At 39.4% G+C, this 21,412-nt stretch overlaps 1 protein-coding gene across 8 annotated transcripts in view; it reads left to right on the top strand.

Annotated features, from left to right (window-relative positions):
- The window catches only part of cacna1ba (calcium channel, voltage-dependent, N type, alpha 1B subunit, a), a 96,865-nt gene that overhangs the window by 63,010 nt on the left and 12,443 nt on the right, over positions 1-21,412 (top strand). For 5 of the 8 annotated variants that reach the window (XM_056744950.1, XM_056744949.1, XM_056744948.1 and 2 more), the window contains 16 exons: positions 178-307; positions 881-940; positions 1,215-1,321; positions 7,672-7,768; positions 9,188-9,348; positions 9,652-9,786; positions 10,791-10,992; positions 12,992-13,156; positions 13,266-13,376; positions 13,903-13,986; positions 14,682-14,798; positions 15,519-15,584; positions 15,752-15,843; positions 17,254-17,404; positions 17,748-17,875; positions 19,000-19,096. In XM_056744950.1, coding sequence (XP_056600928.1) covers positions 178-307; positions 881-940; positions 1,215-1,321; positions 7,672-7,768; positions 9,188-9,348; positions 9,652-9,786; positions 10,791-10,992; positions 12,992-13,156; positions 13,266-13,376; positions 13,903-13,986; positions 14,682-14,798; positions 15,519-15,584; positions 15,752-15,843; positions 17,254-17,404; positions 17,748-17,875; positions 19,000-19,096 — 1,903 coding nt within the window. Of the gene's footprint in view, positions 1-177; positions 308-880; positions 941-1,214; positions 1,322-7,671; positions 7,769-9,187; positions 9,349-9,651; positions 9,787-10,790; positions 10,993-12,991; positions 13,157-13,265; positions 13,377-13,902; positions 13,987-14,681; positions 14,799-15,518; positions 15,585-15,751; positions 15,844-17,253; positions 17,405-17,747; positions 17,876-18,159; positions 18,257-18,999; positions 19,097-21,412 lie in introns of all 8 variants that reach the window. The other 3 variants (XM_056744954.1, XM_056744953.1, XM_056744947.1) reach the window with 1 other exon arrangement.

The following is a 21,412-nucleotide window of genomic DNA, read 5'->3' as shown; positions in this document are numbered from 1 at the left end:
TGTATGTGTGAATCTGAACCAAACACATGCCAGATGGCTAAAGGTGATTGTTAAACTGAGTGTGTGACCTGCATTAAAGCATTATTCTTTATTGGGGGATTAGAAGTTAGAAGCCATACTTAATGAAAGTGCAACTGTGATAAGTCTGTCTTTGATAGTGTATAGTTGTTTGTGCAGGGTGAGACGTCTGTGCCACTACATTGTGAGTCTGCGATACTTTGAGATGTGTATCCTGGTGGTCATTGCTATGAGCAGTATAGCTCTGGCCGCTGAGGACCCAGTCCAAGCCAATGCTCCTCGCAACAACGTGAGTCAATGCTTCACCAGTTTGGTATCTTTTCTCTTTTCTGGGTCTTTCTTTTTAATATCACTATAATAGTCTCAGATGAATGATGTAGAGGTCTGCCTGGGACCGTTTTTTTCATGTTCTTCCCTCAAAAAAATAGCTCATGCAAAATAACATCACTTTTCTACCCGAACTGTTTAATATCCATGCAAGAAATGTCCTGATGACCGTCTTCCCTCTAAAAAAACTTATCTCAAAGGTGCACTCGGCGACCTGCCTGCACTGCCTGGGGGCTGACACATGCAAATTAAACTTTAAACGGAGTAACAACTGGTCCACGCGTGCACAAATGCATAGCACAGTCCACAGATCTGGCTCTTCATGTGCTCAGTTAGAAGGATGTCAGATGTAGGCACCATCCAAAGACCCGCTCCTGTCCATAGTACCAGAGTTTCCGACCGCTACCGTTTTTCATCCAAAAATGTATTCCCGTGCCGCAAAAATCTGTATCAGGTCTCCCGTGGAAATGCAGATGTCTAGACTTACGTTTAATTTGTAAATATATGCCACTGTTTTATTTTCTTCACTGCATAGGTGCTGAAGTATATGGACTACGTCTTTACTGGCGTTTTCACATTTGAGATGGTCATTAAGGTAAGTGGGAGGAAGAGGAGGGTCGGGTAGAATGCAACCCTTTGACGTGATGCAGCTTACCCCTTTGTGGGGCAAGTTATCAGTGGAACACTTTTTTGAAAAGTCGCTTTCAAGTTTCTATTTATAGACAATAAAGTGAAAAATGGGACAGGTTACCCCACATGTCCCCTAAATTATAATGTTTAGCTTTGTGGTAAAGCTGTCTTTTACTAAGAGTATAACATGTTACCAGCTTCAGTAATATATTTTATATTCATGCCGTTCCTTTTCTCAGATGGTGGATTTGGGTTTGTTGCTACATCCTGGCGCGTACTTTAGAGATCTGTGGAATATTCTGGACTTCATTGTGGTCAGCGGTGCGATGGTGGCCTTCGCATTCTCGTAAGTTTCTTATCATTGACAAATACCTGGAAAAACCTACATAACTACCACAGATCTAATAACAAAAAACGTTTTCTCGGCATTTCACACGACTTAAATTCAGTTCAATTGTTTGACACTAAGTGTGAAGAGTGTTTTGGTCTGTCTTAGTTGTACACATCCACACATGTTCAATTTCTCTCATTCGACATGCTGCAAGCATAACAAAAATTATCCTTATAATTAAGACTTTTGCCAGCTTCCTCTAATGTGTTTTTAACTTCTTCTATCAGTGGTGTGGATCAATTCAAATCACTTTATAGCAGTTTCCAAAAGGCATTGTTGTTTTCTGTTAAAGAGAGCCAGCGTATATGTGCATGTATGTGTGCGAGAGCTAATAAAGTAGTTGTCTGATAAAATCAGCTGTTCGCCCATCTCCTGCTGTGTAATGGATGGACCGCTTGCAATGCTTTACAGTGGGCTATTTCAATTAGATGCTATTAGAAGCAGATTGAGAACATTGCAATTTCAGCACAAAATGTAAACTCGTCCTTCATATTTAATAGTTCTGATTTTGCTGCAACAGATTTGTAGATATGTGATTATTTTCCATGATGTCCCAATTATTTTCAATGCGAGTGGAATCGAGAGCGGACATGTGTTCATGGGTTCATTTTGTTTTTGCTTGGATCCCCTTCATGCTCAGCCTGTATTTATATATTTATAAATGTTATATTTTGTTGGAATAACAAGGGTATCTGAAAAAAGTGTCTCTCAGCTTTGATCTGTTTTATATCATTGTGTTTCTTATTGCTGTGATGTCTTGTCAACGCTGAGGCGTGTTCAATGTGAATTTACTGTTGTTTTGTCACTGACTCCCTCTCTTCCTCTGTTTCTCTCTGCCTGGAATCACTTGAAGGAGCTTCATGGGGTAACGCCTTAACTCTCTCTGTCCTTGTCTCTGTCTCTTTCTCTCGCTTTCACTGTTCGTCCTTATGCCTGTCTTAGTGTTAGTCGAGTAATGTGTAGCCCATAGGCACGTGTTGAAGCATGAGATCATAATCCTTTCCATAATCCATCACTTAGCATCATTTAGTACACATGTGCAGCTTGATTCTTCTTCCATGTCATTTAATTCTCCAGTTTCATCGGGTGGCAGAAGCTATCGATCCGTTTCATTTCCTCTAAACATTCTTGCTTAGGATGACCGCAAGTACCCGAGTACTCGTAAAACATGACACAACACAATCATTTTGTGACTTTTTTCCTATCAATATGTAACCACTAGATTTTGGCAGTTTTAATGACTTCATTTCTGGGAACACAAAGCATTTCAACACACAGAAACTTAAATGTTACCACCAAAATTTTGTTTTATATTGGTTTAATTCAATAATTGTTTTAATCTTATCAACAGAACAATAAAGAAACCGTTTACCCAGAGCAGTATTACAATACCCAGATGATTTATCTGAGGGTACTCGAGTAGACAAAGTAAACAAATCTCTCATTCTCAGTTGGTCTCTGTATGTACATATTGAAGATGGAACATCCTGAACAATCAACACAAGGCCAGCAGACAGAATGATTTGTTGATCTGTATTTCTAGTCAGCCCCATGCATGTGTCATATTAAAAACAAAGATGACCTGTTAAACTCAATTGGAGTGACACACAAGGGTAGGTCTGGCTTTTTGGCCAACGGTTTCACACATCACATCAGTGCTCCATTGAATTAACAGGCATCAGAATATGAATGTATAGACATGCTCATGTTTCTGCATGCTTAGAGATTCACATAAGACACATCACATTCTGTCATTGCTGTGATTGGACAGGGGTATAAGCGTGCTCTGTGGAGTTGAAGCATAACAGATACTTTGCCTTAAATCATATCTGTTGCATTGGTTGCTATATAGGTATTTCACCATTTGCTAGCATCGCAGAAAAAGCAAAATAAGACTACCTTTTAAGTGGTGGTGGAAGAACAACATGCAATATATGTTCACTACTGTTCAAAAGTTTTGGGGTCACTTAAGTGAAATGTTTTTTATGCAGACAAATATTGCTTCTTTCTTTAAAAAGCATAAGTTTTATAAAAAAATGAGATTTATGGTTTAAGCTTCTCCTTTCTGGATCTTCATCTTTCGCCCTAGATCTTAAAAGGGTTGTTTTTTTAGATCCACGCTCAGATGTTTTTCTCCTGTCAAATCTACGCTTAAGGATAAGAATCTGCCATCCTGTAACATCATTAAAAGAAATAAATGACAGTTCAAAGTGTCATTTATGACAGTTCGCCTATCATCCATAAGCCTTCCTCTTGTCAGTTTCTGAAACATTCACCTAAAAACACTCCTACCCCTGCATAAGGTCATCAAAGTGATTTTTCATTCTGATAGCACTCATGAAAATCTCAATGTTTATTCTCAATGAAATGTTATTTTAATGTGCTCAGAGGTGTAAGTGGTTTACTGTTAGTTCATAGGTGAATTGTGTTCATAACATTTTGCCTTGTGCTTTTCTTCTTCTCATTTATTAGATCGCATCAAAGCGTAAACAGGTGGGGAACCCCCAGAATTCTCTTTTCTCCTTATACTCATTATACATTGTCCTGGCTTGTCCGGGACAATGTATTTTACTGTCACTACATATCAGTGGACTGAGAGTATCTGTACAGGGTTGGAGCCTCTACGATAACACTGGTGTCTTTCATTACAACCTCGAAATTGATGTGATGTGAAAGTTATCACAGCGTTCATTGAGACGTTATTGAAGCTGTGCTGTATATTTGTGAGCAGTGGGTTCGGAGAATAAACAACAGGCCCTGTACAGTAAATTGCATGCTGGACTAATGTGCATCAGGGAGCATGGCTGGAGTTGCATGACCTTGTCGAGCCCTGTCATTGGGCAAGGAGGAGTAACTTCACCATGCTGATTGTTGACCGTGCTGTAAGGTCTCTGCTGATTGGCTGTTTGATTGGTCTATATAGGATATGATGTGTAATGTATGAACTGTGCGTGGGTAGACATCAACACTGTCTAGAGGCTAGGAGGTGCTTTTTGTTGTAGCTTTCTAAGGTATTACATGTGGTACATGACTTGCTATGGCTAATGGAAAGGTCAGTTGGATATAGGACTGTTTTATAGATGTCTATAAAGGAGGTTCCCCTTCAGTCGGTCTCTCGGCGTTGTGTTGAGAGACAGACTGGGGGTTTGATTCTGAGAACCTATCTATGCCCCGACACGCTCACCTGGCTCGTCCCCGATGGGCGGCGGTGTACCGTCGTCAACGTGCTCTGTCGTAACATCTGATAGTTGAGCTCACTAGACGTGGAGTATGCCGTTCACGGCATGCTCCTGTCTGATGTGAAGCCCCTTAGAGTTCCCGCCTCTGGGTGGTCGAGCTCAGGAGGCAACGTAAAAGTGATGGCCGTGCTTCCTCGGACTGCCGCAGGCGTCGGGTTGTAGTGGCCCCGCCCTCCCCGAAGGCTCGCGGCTGACCCGGAGATCCACGTGGAGCTCACTAGATGTGGAGTATGCCGTCCGTGGCGTGCTCCTGTCCGAACACCACCACTAGGCGTGTGCAGGCTTATAAGTGGCGCCTCTTCTCGCCCTAGTGTTCTTCCCATGGCGATAACCCACGGAGTTGCTTGATCCGGTCAGTGTTGACCTTTCAGAGACCATAGAGTAATCTCTCCCCATCCACGTTGAGAGAGTATGCAGCCGCTATTGCCGCTCATCACGATCGCCTGGAGGGTAAGTTTATTGGTTAACATAACCTGGTCACCAGGTTCCTCAGGACCATACCCTCTTCGGACCGTAAAGGGTCGCTCTTGATGGCGCATGTCTCTACAAGAGGGTAGGGACCTCCAGCATTCTTCGTGTCCCATGGGTGCCTTGAAATTGGGTGGTAAGTCTCTCTGAGACACCGTTTTATACCCATATGTACGGGGCGGAGACTGGCGTGGGCAGGCCATTGGTCAATCCCCATTGGCGTTTTAGTTTTATCTCGGAGATGATAGGTTCTCAGAATCAAACCCCCAGTCTGTCTCTAAACAAAACGTCTCGTTCCCTCCATCAGGGAACGAAGGTTACAGACATAACCGAGACGTTTTTCATTGCGTTGTGGATTGATCTGAGCAAGATTTTTTATCTGAGAGCATAAATCACATTGCTTTTTATACCAACTCTTTATCTAAGTACAAGACTAGCTGTGTCCGAATAAGTGTACTTTCCAAGAATGTCTATATTTGATTAAAAATGCAAAATGATGTACTATGAATACATGTTGGCATTACTCTTTGTATGTTACTATGTTATTTGACATTAGGCTAAAATAAATACAAATGAAATACAAGAGTACAAATGTTAAGTACAAATGAAATACGAGAAAAACACTTTGGTGGCTATACCCCAGCACCTGCTGTTTCATGAATATTTCAAATTCGGACACTATGAAGGGCTCGGCATAGTCCAGGCGAATTGCGTTTTTTGGTTCTGCGTTTTGGGGTTAAACGAAGCTCGCTATGTTGAGAAACGGTATAATGTTTACGAACATTCCAACACCCCTTTGTTTATGGAGGCGGGGTTTACATGACGTATCCATTTGCCTAGAGGTGTGTTGATACATCTGGACCATCTCTGCAATGCGACATTCAAAAGCATTTATGCTGCTCAAATGTTATAGTTTTTTTTAATGTAGACCTTATCTGACATCACCTCTGCTAAATAAAATGACGAGTTATTTCCCACAGACCGGTTGGCGCTACATAACAACCTATTACATAATGGCTATGGACCAATGGTGTCTCGAGGGTGTTTACCGGCCCTCCAGGAGAGTTCTGTTTGGTTTGCTGCGGCGAACTTGTGAAATTAATTGTTGTTTGGACCACATTTTGTTCGAAATCAGGTCACAGACGGCCGTTTTTCGATTTTGAATGTAGTATGCTGAGCCCTTTATGATACAATAATGATGCAATTTCTTACTTTTTGCATGCTTGATAATAGGGAAAAGTATGCATATTCGGACGCAGGGCATGAATCAGTAAGATGTTTTTTTTCTGCACTAAACGGTACGGCAAATTGATAGTATGACAGCACTAAATCCAGAGTGACAGGCACACCATTAACTCAAAAAATGAAAATTATTTTTATCATTAACTTACCCTCATGTCATGTCAAACCTGTTTGACTTTGTTTTTCCTGAAGAACACATACGATGATATTTTGAAGAACGTTGGTGATCAAACACTTTGGGTCCCTGTTGACTTTTATTATATGGACACAAACCAAGGAGACATTTCTCAAAATATATTTTGTGTTCCACAGAGTAAGAATCATTTAAGTGTTTTGAATGGCTCAAGGGTGAATTAATTATGACACAATTTACATTTTTGGTTGAACTATCCTGGTAAACATTCAGCTTCAAACAAATTATCTGCAGCTTTCAGACATTCAACATAAAAAATATAATTCTTAGTATTTTATGCTTCCAGGGCTGTAGTTGTTTGTAATTCAGTAATCGACTATGCTTGTACTTGCAGTTGATCAAATGACATCGTAAACTTGACAGTAATGATTCCAGCATTCAGAAGCTAAAGCCTGAACGATTTTTGCTCTTTGCTTTTATGGGAAACTAATTTTAGACTCGCTTTTTATTTAGCCTACCTCTTGTTCTTTTCTTTTCTTGCTGTACTGTAAGTGCTTTGTTTAAATAAATACATGCTGTGTATTCAAATAAATGCAGTCAATTACTCAAGTTAACACATGTGAACCTCTTAAGCTTGATAGACTTAGAGGAAAAACAGCATTGGTTTCCTGAAAGAAACGGTGCCCTTGTTCATGGTGGGGTTTCTTTTAAATATTATTGGTGGTGAAGTGTTTTAATCTGATGCACAGCAGCGTTTGGGTTGAAATCATGTCACCTTTCTTATTTTTGCATGACTTTGAAAACGAATTTATCATTCAATAATAGGCTAATATTTTTAATAGAGCCAGTTTAGTGCATTGACATTATTGTACCTGCATGCAATACAGATTGTATTTCTTACTCTGTCACCAGAGCATGTTATTTTGTGAAACAACACCAATCCATTGCTGGAACGATTTAAAGATCCGCCATTGAAAACCATTCACACATTATCTTAAGGATTTCAAGATTTTAGTTTGATATCAGTTTGGATGAATATTTTATTAATGTCTGTTAGCGGCCCATTGTAGTTTTTTTTAATTGAAGGAAACATTAACATCAATTTCACTTACATTCTCACATGTTTTCTGTGGATATATATGAATCATTTAATGAAACTTAGCCACATCATGAATGTTTGATTTTGCGTTTAATGATCATTGGCTTATGTTTGACTCATGTAGAGGGACCAAAGGAAAAGACATCAGCACCATCAAGTCCCTGAGGGTGTTACGAGTTTTGCGCCCCTTGAAGACAATTAAACGTCTGCCAAAACTGAAGGTACATTTGTCTTCCTAGACCATTTTAATATCCATCACTCATAGGAATGGACAGATCTTAAAGTATTGAGATTTATGTCAAGATATGGTGTTTTTAACTATAGTATTTAATTATTCATGAATCCATATCATGAGCTTCGGAGTAAGAAAATAAAATGCTAGGAAATCGTTTTGTATGATGAGAACTATTTCTCTTTTCACTCATTTGAAGATGCGTTCTATTAGATAATAGGTAGTCTAATTTTAGGAATATGTTAAAACGTTAATCATGTTTTGAAATTGTTATTATTATAAAAAAATCTGTTACTGAACAAGTCTATAGGCCTTAAGCAGACGTGTTAATCAAAAGCGTCTTACAGTTGTGAGGAAAACAGTATGAAGATTTGTCACCGTGTCTACACCGGAAGTGACTTGCACGATGCTAAAGACAACAGAAATTCATTAGAATTTCAAATTTTGTCCACACTGGATGCGGCACGCCACGATGTGACAAATCCATTAAAAAAAGTTGTGTGTCATTTCGCATTGCACCGGTGTACACATGGTGTTAGGACGGCAATAATAAGAGATGCTATAAAAGTTTCAACAAAGAAAGATGGCGATAGAAAGCAAAATGTAACTTGTTTTGGTTGAAAATAAACAAAACTAAAATTTATTATCATAAACCATCAGTGTTCAATTTTACCATTGCAATTACAATTTATGATTAACATTTGTAAATATAATAATAAAATAGCATTCGAAAATCAAAAAAATTCAAAGCACAAAAAGAAAAGTTTGGACTGTAAAGTTACCATCAATTTCATATTTTAAACAGAGATGGCCATAGACAGGCACAAGTTATAAATTACTGGTTTAATAAAAATGAGAAGCAAAAACACAAATCTCATAATTCGCAGATTAGCAAGTAACTTTTGTTTTTCCTTTCCTTATAATTAAAAACGTATGGCCTCAAAATTTACAAAATGTGTATTTTTACTGAACATCTAAACTGTTCAGTTAAAATAACTGTTAATAAACCAAACATTTTTGTAATCTCCAAAAAAACCTAATGAAGAGTTTTTTAAAAACCTGTTAAAGATTAACAGACAAGGCTGTTCACTCAATAGGTGATAAGCTGTTACCTTTACAGGGACACTGATAGTCCTTCATTTTGGATTGAAAAGAAAATGAGTGTTATCTCTGTCAACCATGATCTTTGGCCCCCACTGTTTCCTGGGAGAGCCACTTAAACACCTGTGAGCAATATGCTCGCGGATCATTATAAACTTCTCTGTTGTGACAGATTAAGCGTGTGGTTTTGTAACCATTGATGCTTGAGCTCATTTCTAACTGTCTGGGAAAGATCTCGCTCTGCATTATATTTTAAGTCTGTTGTTAATGAAGCAAACTGGTTTTGTGTGTCTGTGCTCTCTTGTAGGCCGTGTTCGACTGTGTGGTGAATTCGCTGAAGAACGTGTTGAATATCCTCATTGTTTACATCCTGTTCATGTTCATCTTTGCCGTCATTGCCGTGCAGCTCTTCAAGGGCAAGTTTTTCTTCTGCACAGATGAATCCAAAAGCTTGGAGAAAGACTGCAGGTAGAGTGGGATTTGAACAGACCCAGCTAGGGGATTGTTTATTTCACACCAGCAGCGCCCCCTACAGGCGCTCAGTAGTACTGTGTCTAAACCCATGCTAAGAATGCAGTCTAGCAGAATTATGTATTTGCTTTATAAAGATATACTGTAGATATATTTATTAAAGACAGGATGATTTGTGACTAAAACTGTAGGTTTTCGGCTGGTTAAAAAGATTCGAGACGTTCTGGTTTGGTGTTCTGTAAAGTTAGCTAAATGACTATTTGTTTTTGCGTCTTGTGTCATTGTGTGTGTGGTTATCAGGGGCATGTTCCTGGATTATAAGGATGAGGTGGCAGCTCAGCCAAGAGAGTGGAAGAAATATGACTTCCACTATGACAATGTTCTGTGGGCCTTTCTCACACTTTTTACTGTTTCGACTGGGGAAGGCTGGCCTACGTAAGTAAACCGACAAATTCACTTCTTTAACATTTATTAAGAGTCATTGGAAAAAGACTTCTGGAAAAAATTGAAAGTAGTGATGAAAAAGTGATGATGCCATGATATTTTCCATTATGCCTGATTAAAAAACGTTTTGCCTAAAAAGCAATAAACAAGTCAAATCAGTTTTGTTGTGTTAATGTAGATTTTGTGAAGAAAATTCAAGTTTGCAGTGAACAGCACACTGATAGCAAAATTGGAAAACATACAAAAAGTCCAGAATCAAATATCTTACCAATAAATACAAAAAAACATTGACAATAACTAATGCCATTGTTTGATATGTTTTTGGTATAGTATTTTATTCTTTAATTCCCTGTTTACTATTGAGTTTGTTTCTGTTGGGATTAAAAAGCTTGTGTCCTCTTCAAACGCTTCCCTTGTGTCTTTTTACCCCTCGGTGGCCTTTTATCCTCTCGCTTTAAAGGTTGTTATCATTTTGAAGTGGTGCCCTTTGAGTCTCCAGCTCTCAAGAGATGGACTGGGCAGACATTCATAAATCGCTGTCAGTGCTGTGGCTGCCCAAACTCACACCCAAACTCGTTCCACTGTGATTAATTTTACGAGAAGCTCACAAGCTTCTTTGATCTTCGTTCTACAAAGGGCTTTTACAAGCCCCTTGTCCTTCAATTTGTCATCGGTTAACTTTAATAGTTCAATATAATTAATAATTCCGTACAGCACAATGTAAAAATGCTAAAATGGTAGGACTGCAAGTTAAGTCAGAATCCAAATACAGGATGGATTCGCTTAAATTTAATTACTTTGGTTACTCCGCTAATGAAGCACAAGCATTTCATTATGTAGTATACTGAAACATCAATCTCAAACTGGTTAAACTGTCCAATTAAACTGGGGTTTCACTTCATCTCTTGACCCCAATTTAAAGTTGAAGTGAAAAAATTGCACAAGATACTCCATCTTATCGTGTGACGGTACAGTATAATGTTGTCTATGCACAGGGTTTTGAAGCATTCTGTAGATGCCACATTTGAGGACCAAGGTCCCAATCCGGGCTTCCGCATTGAGATGTCCATCTTCTACGTCGTCTACTTTGTGGTCTTCCCCTTCTTCTTTGTCAACATTTTTGTGGCTTTGATAATCATCACATTCCAGGAGCAGGGTGATAAAGCCCTTTCTGAATGCAGTCTGGAGAAGAATGAGGTAATGAACGGATATTGTCTCCTCGAAAATCCACAGTACTGTATGTAACCAATGTATTCACTGATATAAGAAAGCCCACCCTAATGACTTTTGCTTTAAAAGCACACTTTAGCCACCCTTTATGAATGTAATTGTGTATCAGAAAATATCAAACCAAGTGATATTTACCTAAAAGTGTCCTTCTGAAACCGTGTATCTCTCTTTATGTTTATTGCAGGGTTTTCCAAATATTTAACCAATAAAAAGTATTTAAGAAATGCTTGTCAACTTTGACAACACAGTATTTAATCATTCAAAAATGTGCAGTGTTTTTTCCATGTCCATTTTGTAACGAATTTGGACCTATAAGGTTTCAGAAAGACCCCAATGGTACAGTTTATGAAGCTTAAAAATGTTAAACCTATAAAACTTATACATTTATCAGTTTATGTAATATTTCTTTCAAATGATATATATATGGACATTTATGTTTGTTGAACTTAATGAAAAATGCTCACAGTAATACTAGTTCAGTTAATGTTCAATGAAATGCACCATAAAATGTATTTGCATGACTGTTAAAGGGGTCAAATGGCACGAATGAGTGTTTTTCTGTGTCTTTGCTGTGTTATAAGTTGCCCATGCATGTATTAGACACGTAAAATATACAAAAAAATAAAGTGTTGGAAAAAAAGATTCATTCTATTTAAAAGCAAATGCTCAGGCAGACCAGCCGGAAACGCACGTAACCACACCCGCACGTAAAAACGCACGTAACCACACCCCCACAATTGTACGTCAGTTTGCGGTATAATTTGACTAAGACTGCCCAAATGTATATGCAAGTAAAGTGGGAGTACCTGTCAGAGAAAGTGCTTTGGAACCTGATGTAATATGGTAAGAGGCATTACATTTCCTTCACACGCTTGCAGTATTCGTCTAATCACTACGCACTTGTTAACTAGCCAATCATAGCACACCTCGCTTTTCAGAGCAATGAGCTTTGTAAAAAATAGCACGTTTCAGAGAGGCGGGGCAAAGAGGAGATACAAACGCGTTTTTTATCCTTAAATCATGTTAACACATTGCATTACATCTAAAACAAACGATAATATTTGTTTTAGGTGTGTCGTATGACCCATATAAAGGAGCTTATTTTGGGGGCTGACTTTGAGAGCAAAAAAAGGCTAAAACTGCCGAGATACAACTATTTGAAAATTTGAAATCTGAAAATAACATTGAGAAAACCGTCTTTAAAGTTGTCATTCAGAGGCGCTGTAGCAGGCCGTGGCTAATAAGAAACATGTTTGTTTAAACGCTCTCTATTGGCTTACCGCTGTTATGATGTTGTGGAGAGTAGATTAACCAGAAAGGGGAAATTCTAAGCTTTACATAGACACCAAACTTGAGAGGGTAATTGCTAAAAATATCAGTTTTGCAAAAAATATACCCGTGCTACTTATGACTGGTTTTGTAGTCAACGGTCATAATATAGTTCTTGTATAAACAAAGAGATAAACAAAAAGAATCTATCTGCTAGGGTTAGAGATACAGAGGAAGACATTAATCTCTTGCACACAAACACTGGAGGTGTTTTGTGGTGCTCAGTGATGTGATGCATTACCTTCTCTATATAAACACACACTCAGAAGCAGGTATACATTCTAATACAGTGACGTGCAATGACTAAGACACACAGAGATTCCCAGTCCTGTTGAAGAGCAGTCAGCAAGATGTTCCTGCCCTGTTTCCTCTTGAGGCCCTATTAGACGAAATCCAGTCGTCTGAGTAGCCTGTGTTGTTACGTTTTCTCCCTTACCATATGCCAGCCTAACATGACTCACAAACTGTGCCGGAAACCCAGACCTCAGGAGAAGCAATTCATCATCAACACTCACGCCAATGCTGCCAGTATTCATGCCATTACAAATCCATTTGCGTTTTCCTTCACAGGCTGGACTGGAGAGCGGTTATGTGAATATATTCATGGTCCCTGTTTTGTCAATTTGTTGTTTTTCAGAGAGCCTGCATCGACTTTGTCATCAATGCCAAGCCGCTGACCCGCTATATGCCCCAGAACCAACAGTCCTTCCAATACCGCTTGTGGAAGTTTGTGGTCTCGCCACCCTTTGAGTACTCCATCATGATCATGATCGCCCTCAACACCGTGGTCCTCATGATGAAGGTTAGTCTGTCATCGTCTGATCACATATACCCATTTGTAATATAATCATCCAATTCAAAATAGATGGATGTCAATCTGTTCAATACAAATCATTTCCCCTTCCTTTCAGTTTTACGAGGCACCCGACTCTTATGACGCAATGCTGAAGTATCTCAACGTTGTCTTCACCGCTCTGTTTTCGATGGAGTGCATTCTCAAGATTATTGCTTTCGGACCCTTGGCAAGTATCCCTGCTTATACTTTCGACAACGTAATGTATAGTACATTTTGAGGAGTCCTTCAAACAGGACAACGGTGCCGCATCCAGTCTGGACAAAATGTAAAATTATAGTGGGTTCCAATGCGTTCTATTGTCTTGTATTGTTTCGCACCGCATCTAGTATAGACAAGGTGTTAGAAAAAAACATTTGAATCTTCTTGTGTTAACCACAGACCTTGTTTTATGCGTTTAATCCAATAACCCATTAAAAAACCATCTTGACTTTCGAATAATGGAACCTGATGTGCTAAAATGCGATTCCATTTTTCAATTACAATACAACGCCATGACTGCAGTGTTCTGTACAATCGAATGGTCTAGTCACATTTTAAAAGTAGAGTGTGTAGTAGACCAATTAAATAAGTGCTGTGGATGCAAGAATGCTTCCTGTGGGATGAATCTTAATACAGGTGTAAACATGATCTGTTGGAATCTTAATCCTCTGCAGCTTGTCCATGAAAGACCTCTCTTATTCTCTTTCTCACAGAATTACCTGAAAGACGCCTGGAACGTGTTCGACTTTGTGACCGTGCTGGGAAGCATCACTGACATCGTAGTCACTGAGATTAATGTAAGTAAGAGGAAGTGAGCTCTATTTAAAGAGCCTCGGAACAGGTTGTAATTCCCTCAGCAGACAGATTGCTGAGATGTGATGAGAAGTAAAGCTCAGACATCCAACCATCAAACGATTTGCTTCGATGTGCTACGGCTCCACCTCAAGAACAGCAATGAGTGGATTATGTTTTTATTGCAGACATATACTGTATCACTACATGGCGTTTGTACGTGCTTGTGGCTCTTATTGTTTTAATGATGTTCTCAAGTGTTACGGTGTATTATATTGTACGTCTTAATGTCCATGCCTTTGTTGACATCTGCTACCGATGTGACTGTGTTTGTACTGTAACAATATTTGTGTGTGATGGCAGTTCTTGTTCTCTTCCGTTCCCCTCTCTCTTTGTCACTATTTTCTTTCTCATTCATTAAATGTCTTCCCTGAAATCTTGGCTGCACCTGCCACGATTTAACTGTAGACTACGGTGAGTTGCTCTCTTCTCGCATCAGCTCTGTTTATATCATTTTGGAGATATGAATGAAATATACCAGGAACAACAAAAGACAAATCACAAACACAAAAATATTCACAAAGTATTCACACTGAATGGATAATTTCATCATTCCTTGATGCAAAATTCTGGATACTTTGGCAAAGTGCTGGTGGAGTAATTCAGTGAACATTCAAATTAAAAATGATTTCTCCCACAGGACCGTATGCTGAACCTGAGCTTTCTGAGGCTCTTCAGAGCAGCCCGACTTGTCAAACTTCTCCGTCAGGGATATACCATTCGCATTCTCCTCTGGACCTTTGTCCAGTCTTTTAAGGTACTGTAGCTCGCCTGTCTTTGGGTTCTCGTGTATCCCTGGTCATTCGTTTTTTCGTAAGGATACATTACATGTAACATTCTCTCATACTGACAGTGCATTTGTTACGTCTAGACTCCGCTATTACTATAGTATTTAGAACTGGTTGGCAGAAGAGATTTTTCGATCTTAAAAAGAATTGAGCTAAATAAATGCTGAATTTATTATAACTGCTGATTTGCATGACTCCTCCACTTAAATCCCTTTACTGGCTTCACCTTATTCTTACACAATTGATTTATACCTTTATTGTGTTGCCCCCTACTTAACTCAGCAATATGATTACCGAATTACAGCTAGACCACTCCGCCAGCCATGATTGGTCAGTTAGCCTTTTTCACACTTTTGAGTTAATGTTCTTCCGGTAACAATGATAGCCATAATAATCTCAATTTAAAAATTTAAACCTTTGCCAATTTGTGAAAAGGCCTTGATGATTTCACCAAGCTGTTTGCAGTATGGAATCGATATGGAATATTAAGGAGTATATTTTCTAATGAACATACAGTATGACATTTCATGATTTTACATAAAAATGTGTACCTTTATTTTTTATATGATATACGTTTTGTTAATGCACTCAAGGCTGTACATTACATTTAATTCTTCATTGCGTTTTTAATATAGTCAACGGATTGCAGTTTATAAATATTTCAACGTATATATCATTTTTTTTTCCAGGCCCTACCTTATGTTTGCCTTTTAATCGCCATGCTGTTTTTCATCTACGCCATCATTGGAATGCAGGTTGGTGCATTGAGTATACAATGTAATATTTTACTGTTACAGCAAATACTAATGACCAGTAAAAGGTCGATGGAGTGCTACTGTGTAATTGGTCATAGATAAATAAAAAAGTAGAATTGTTCTATCCAAAGGTTTTTTAATGTAACTGTTTTACTTTAATATCGCAGGTGTTTGGAAACATTGAGCTGAATGAGGACACCGCCATCAATCATCACAACAACTTTCGCACTTTCCTCCAAGCGCTTATGCTGCTGTTTAGGTCTGTACACACCTTATACTCATTCATTGACCTGCTGCACCAGTCATGAAATTAAACAACAATATGACAGGGCTGTCTAGCTGTCTTCTTTCTTCTATCTATTGGTCAATGCATCGACACATTGGTCTATCTATATCTCTCTGTGTGTTTGGTTTTGTTTCCCCCTGCTTAATTCTAAAGAACTCATTCACTGTCTTATGGTTTGTCTGTCTATTTCTGTGCCTGTCTAACTTTATTATTTCTGTTTTCCGTTTATCCTTACATTGATCTCTCTCTCTCTCTCTCTCTCTGTGTGGTTTTGAGTTTCCCTGTCTCAATCTAAAGCACACATTCACTCTGTCTGTCTGCTTGCTTGTCCATCTGTCTGCCTACATGTGTGTGTGTCAGTCTGCCTGTCTGTCTGTTGTCTGTGAACATCCATCCATCCATCCATCCATCCGTCTATTCCCCCATCCACCCATCCATCCATCCATCCGTCTATTCCCCATCCATCCATCCATCCATCTATTCCCCCATCCACCCATCCATCCATCCGTCTATTCCCCCATCCCGCCATCCATCCATCCATCCATCCGTCTATTCCCCCATCCACCCATCCATCCATCCGTCTATTCCCCCATCCACCCATCCATCCATCCGTCTATTCCCCCCTTCATCCATCCATCCATCCATCCATCCACCCATCCATCCGTCTATTCCCCCATCCATCCATCCATCCATCCGTCTATTCCCCCATCCATCCACCCATCCATCCATCCATCCGTCTATTCCCCCCTTCATCCATCCATCCATCCACCCATCCATCCATCCATCTATTCCCCCATCCATCCATCCATCCGTCTATTCCCCCATCCATCCATCCATCCATCCGTCTATTCCCCCCTTCATCCATCCATCCATCCACCCATCCACCCATCCATCCAGCCGTCTATTCCCCCATCCATCCATCCATCCATCCATCCATCCGTCTATTCCCCCATCCATCCATCCATCTATACCTCCATCCATACATCCACCTCTCTCTCTTACTCTCTCTCTCACTCTCTTACTCTCTCTCCCTGTCTCATTCTAAAGCACACATTTAGAATCACACAAACACGCAAACATACTCTGACTCCTCTCTTTCTGATTTTTGGACACCTCGAATCTGGAATAATTACAGATCGATTAGATCGGAAGTGGAAGTCGCTGTAATTCCACGACACAATATGACTGCCTGGGGCTTCCTCTGAGCTGTGAGCCAGGGGCAGACAGCACATCAACATAACACTGTTATACATGAAATCTGCCTCCACATATCAGCTCTTGTGCCATCAGCTCCAGTCTCTGTCATATTCTCAAAAAATCAGATGCAGTTCTAATAGCAGATCCACAGTTTATTCATTCAGCTCTTCATCATGTCTCCTGCAGGAGCGCCACTGGTGAGGCCTGGCACGAGATCATGCTGTCCTGCCTTAGCGAGCGGAGTTGTGATGTGCGCTCTACAGTTCTCGGGAAAGAGTGTGGCAGCGATTTCGCCTACTTTTACTTTGTGTCCTTCATTTTCCTCTGCTCCTTCCTGGTCAGTGCTCAAAGTCTTACCAGCCAATGGAAGTTTATTTATCATTATCTGTCTTTTGTTATCATATAACATTTTTATATGAACATTCTATTGTATATTAATTGCATTAAATTCTTTGCAGAGGTCTATCGGAAGTTAAGTTTGGGCCACATAATGTTTGTTTATGTTGTTGCCGCGGAAACAGTCTATAACAAAGGATGCAATACCAGTGACCTTTGACCTACAGAACTCTCACAAAACTGCTTGACTTGCATTATCTGCATAACCCTAAAGCCGTCTTAAACTGTTTTGTTTTTCTTTCTGCGTGACCTCCACTGTCTTTTCCCACTCTTCTTTTTTCCAGATGTTGAACCTGTTTGTGGCTGTCATCATGGACAACTTTGAGTATCTGACACGTGACTCCTCCATCCTGGGCCCTCATCACCTGGATGAGTTTATCCGAGTGTGGGCGGAGTATGACCCGGCTGCCTGGTATGTTCCAGCCCAAAATCCTCTCCAGATGGAGATCTGCTCTTGTGATAAATAAAGTAACTCAGTTTGGCAGTTGAGAGAGAAAGTGATTCTGTTAGCTCAAGTAAAAAAGAAACATCTTGAATATTCTACCTTGTTCCCTTTAATAATGAGCACCCTCCGTGGACTGCCTGTAAGAGTCGTCTGGATTTGAATAGGATCTTGTTCTCCTGTCTGCGTCCATTCTGTCCACAACTTCAGTCTGTCCTTATATATGTGTCATGTTTTGCTTGTTCTCTTCACAGCGGACGGATTTCCTATAAGGATATGTACAATTTGTTGCGAATTATCTCGCCCCCTCTTGGCTTAGGGAAGAACTGCCCTAATAGGGTAGCATACAAGGTTTGCAACCCAAGCAACTTCTTCCACTTGCGCGGGGTCTGTGTTAACATGCCCAGAGACCCAAACTTGAATGGCTGTGCACAAATGACTTGCCTACACACAAGCACTTGCCCCACAAGACTTGTCTGGCTTTGGTTAATGATGCTGGATGGGAAACAAAGCTTTCAAAGCCACAAATCAAGTACTTAAGTACGATCAAAATATTTCAACAATTGATTGTGTGAGTTCATTCTTTAACCTTAGTGGTTTTTAGAATTATGTTTAAGTCTCACATGATGGCTCTGTTAATACGGCCTCTTTAGTATTTTAGATAAACGAAATGAGATTTGCCGGTGTACACTTTGGAAACCAAACTGGCATTGAAACCTTTGTTTCCGTGCACCGATAAAGGAATCTCCCCTCGATGTCTCAGCATGCAGATGCAGACATCTTCCAAACAATGCAGCCATTCTGTCACCATCCACTCTTGCCATCTCACTCACCTCTTCCATCTCTCTTTATCAGGGATCAGCTCTCTAACCTTTGGGATCCATCTCTGACCCCACCAGGCCAGGATGGCATCCCTGTACATGGCTCTCTTGGAAATCTAAATAACACAGATTTCTGTTTCTTGTCGTCTGTTTTGTTTGTTTGTTTTGTCTCTCTCATTTCGTCTTATCTGATTTGCTTTCCACCCCCTCCCCTTGTTTCTATTCCTGTTTCTCTAACTTGCCCCGTCCTTTTCTTTATTTTGCACTGTGAAGTGGCCGTATCAAGTACCTCGATATGTATGAGATGCTGCTCCACATGTCCCCACCTTTAGGTTTGGGAAAGAAATGTCCTCCACGAATCGCCTACAAGGTAGCTTAACTTCACATGCCCCGGCCCCTAACTGCTCATACTGTCTTCCCATTGGCCTATTCTTCAGCCAATCACTGTGCTCTTGCAGTGTTCCCCCACTTGTTTACATGTTTGTTTGTTTCTCCTCTAGCTTTACTATTTTATATGTGTAGTTTCTTCCTTCGAGAGCCCTCTGAGCCCCCCTCCCTTAATTCCTGTGTCATTTTGGGATGGTCACAGACTAATGACAAGTATGACTGCATAACTTTATATTTAGTAATGTAATATTTATATTTATAAAAAGTGTTTTTATTACTAACAAGTAAAACACTGATCCTAAATTTTCCAACATTTGGGATCATACCTCATGTGTGTAAATTCAACCCCCTAAGTTGCATTGTGTAATGCAGGGGTTCTCAACCTTTTTTGGTTAGTGACCCTTTTTTCAATAGCAAGGTGCAACTTCACCCTAGTAACAGACCAAAGATTATCAAAACAAAATTATCGATGTGTTGGGTCTTGTTAAGTTAAAGGGATAGTTCACCCAAAAAGTTCTGTTGAACATAAAGAAAGATATTTGGAAAAATGTTAGCAACTGATATGTCTCAGACATCATTGACTACCATAGTAGGAAAAAAAATTGGCAGTCAAAGGTTCCAAATAACTTTTTGCTTAAAATATCTTCCTTTGTGTTAAACAGAACCAAAAAACACAATTTGTTTCATATTATCTTAGTCAAAGATACCCCAGAAATTTCAGTTGCTAATATATAGTGTTTAATGGCACAAAAAAATTATACAGGTTTGAAACAAATTCTTGATAGAATTTTCATTTTTAATGAATAAATAATAGCGTTATCTATTTGCTATTTTATGCAAGACTAGTGTAAACTCTTACAATAAAAAGAGTGCATTCCATTTCCACATTTTTATACTTAACTTTGTTTGCTTTTTTTGCCAAAGAGACCCAGAAACCTGCTTTGCCCAAATGAACAAATATTTCACCAACATTCAGCTCTGTTTCTAGGTTACATATACATATGTAGATTAAAAGAGCATGTTTAATACAGTATTTAACCTCTGGCTTTAACTTATGGCTATAAATGAGATGTAAATCATATAAATCTCCTGTTACCCATCTGCATAACCGGCAGGCCCACATTGGGTCACAACCCCAAGGTTGAGAACCTCTGGTGTAAGGTTTTGTGCACAACATGAGCAGAATCGGGAAAAATTCAACCCACAATCTCTAACCGCTATAGCGTAATGTTTAATGTAAATTTAGTCTGCATTTAAACACGCCACATTGCTCTTTGGTTCTTGCTGGACAAGTTTTTATTTCTTGTGTTAGAATAGCTGGTGTAACTCCAAGGGGACCCCCTCACTCTCTCACCCTCGTTTTCATGGAGCAGTGTGTTTTTAACTTCAGTTGCTTTCCGTCATGAGATCTATGCACTTGACCTATCTTCCTCTCGTAGCGGTCGTTGTCTTATATTCTCGTTGTCTTGCTTGTGCTGTCTATCTCTCATCCACTTGACCATTTCCTCTCTCTTATCTGTCTCCTGGAGCCTGTCTCCCATTCTCTCTCTCTCTCTCTCTGTATGGTGTGTGAGAATATACGTCTGTGCGTGAAACTGTACTCCGCTTTTCTTCCATTCGGACTTTTTGCTCTGTTTTTCTTGCACTGCTAATGCTAGTGGTTGTATGCTGGTTTTCTCTGGGGAGCTCAACTCTTGACAATTAATGCCACCAAAACATATTGTACACTTGTACTATTTACCATTTTGCAAGATGTAAACGGCGAGGAGCACTTTATTTAATTTTATAATTAAATTCTAAAGATTTTTATTTAACATTTTGATTCTGTTTATTTTAACTATTCTGTTAAACAGGAAGTCCTCTTCAGACCAGTGATGTTTACATCTTATAAAATGGTGTATAATACACATAAACGTGTCATATTTTTAAGGGATGTGTGTAATTTCGTGGGTAGAGTCGATAACCCAGTTCACACAAAAATGAAAATTCTGTCATAATTTACTCACACTCAAGTTGTTCCAAATCCGTATAAGTTTATTTGTTCTGATAAACACAGAGAAAGATATTTGGAAGAATGCTCGGAATCAAACAGTTCTTGCCCACCTTTGACCACCATAGTAGGAAAAATTGCTCTATCTGTCTTCGTTCTGTTGAACACAAAAGAAGATATTTGGAAGAATGTGGGAAGAAAACAGTTCTGGGGCACTTTTGACAACCATTGTCTATTTTCCTACTATGATAGTCAGTGGTGCCCAAGAACTGTTTGGTTACTAACAACTTGAGGGAGAGTAAATAATGA

Source organism: Triplophysa dalaica, chromosome 4 (assembly GCF_015846415.1).
Source record: "Triplophysa dalaica isolate WHDGS20190420 chromosome 4, ASM1584641v1, whole genome shotgun sequence".
Taxonomy (NCBI): domain Eukaryota; kingdom Metazoa; phylum Chordata; class Actinopteri; order Cypriniformes; family Nemacheilidae; genus Triplophysa; species Triplophysa dalaica.
Note: the sequence above shows the minus strand (reverse complement) of the source record. Positions and strands in the feature narration are given on the sequence as shown.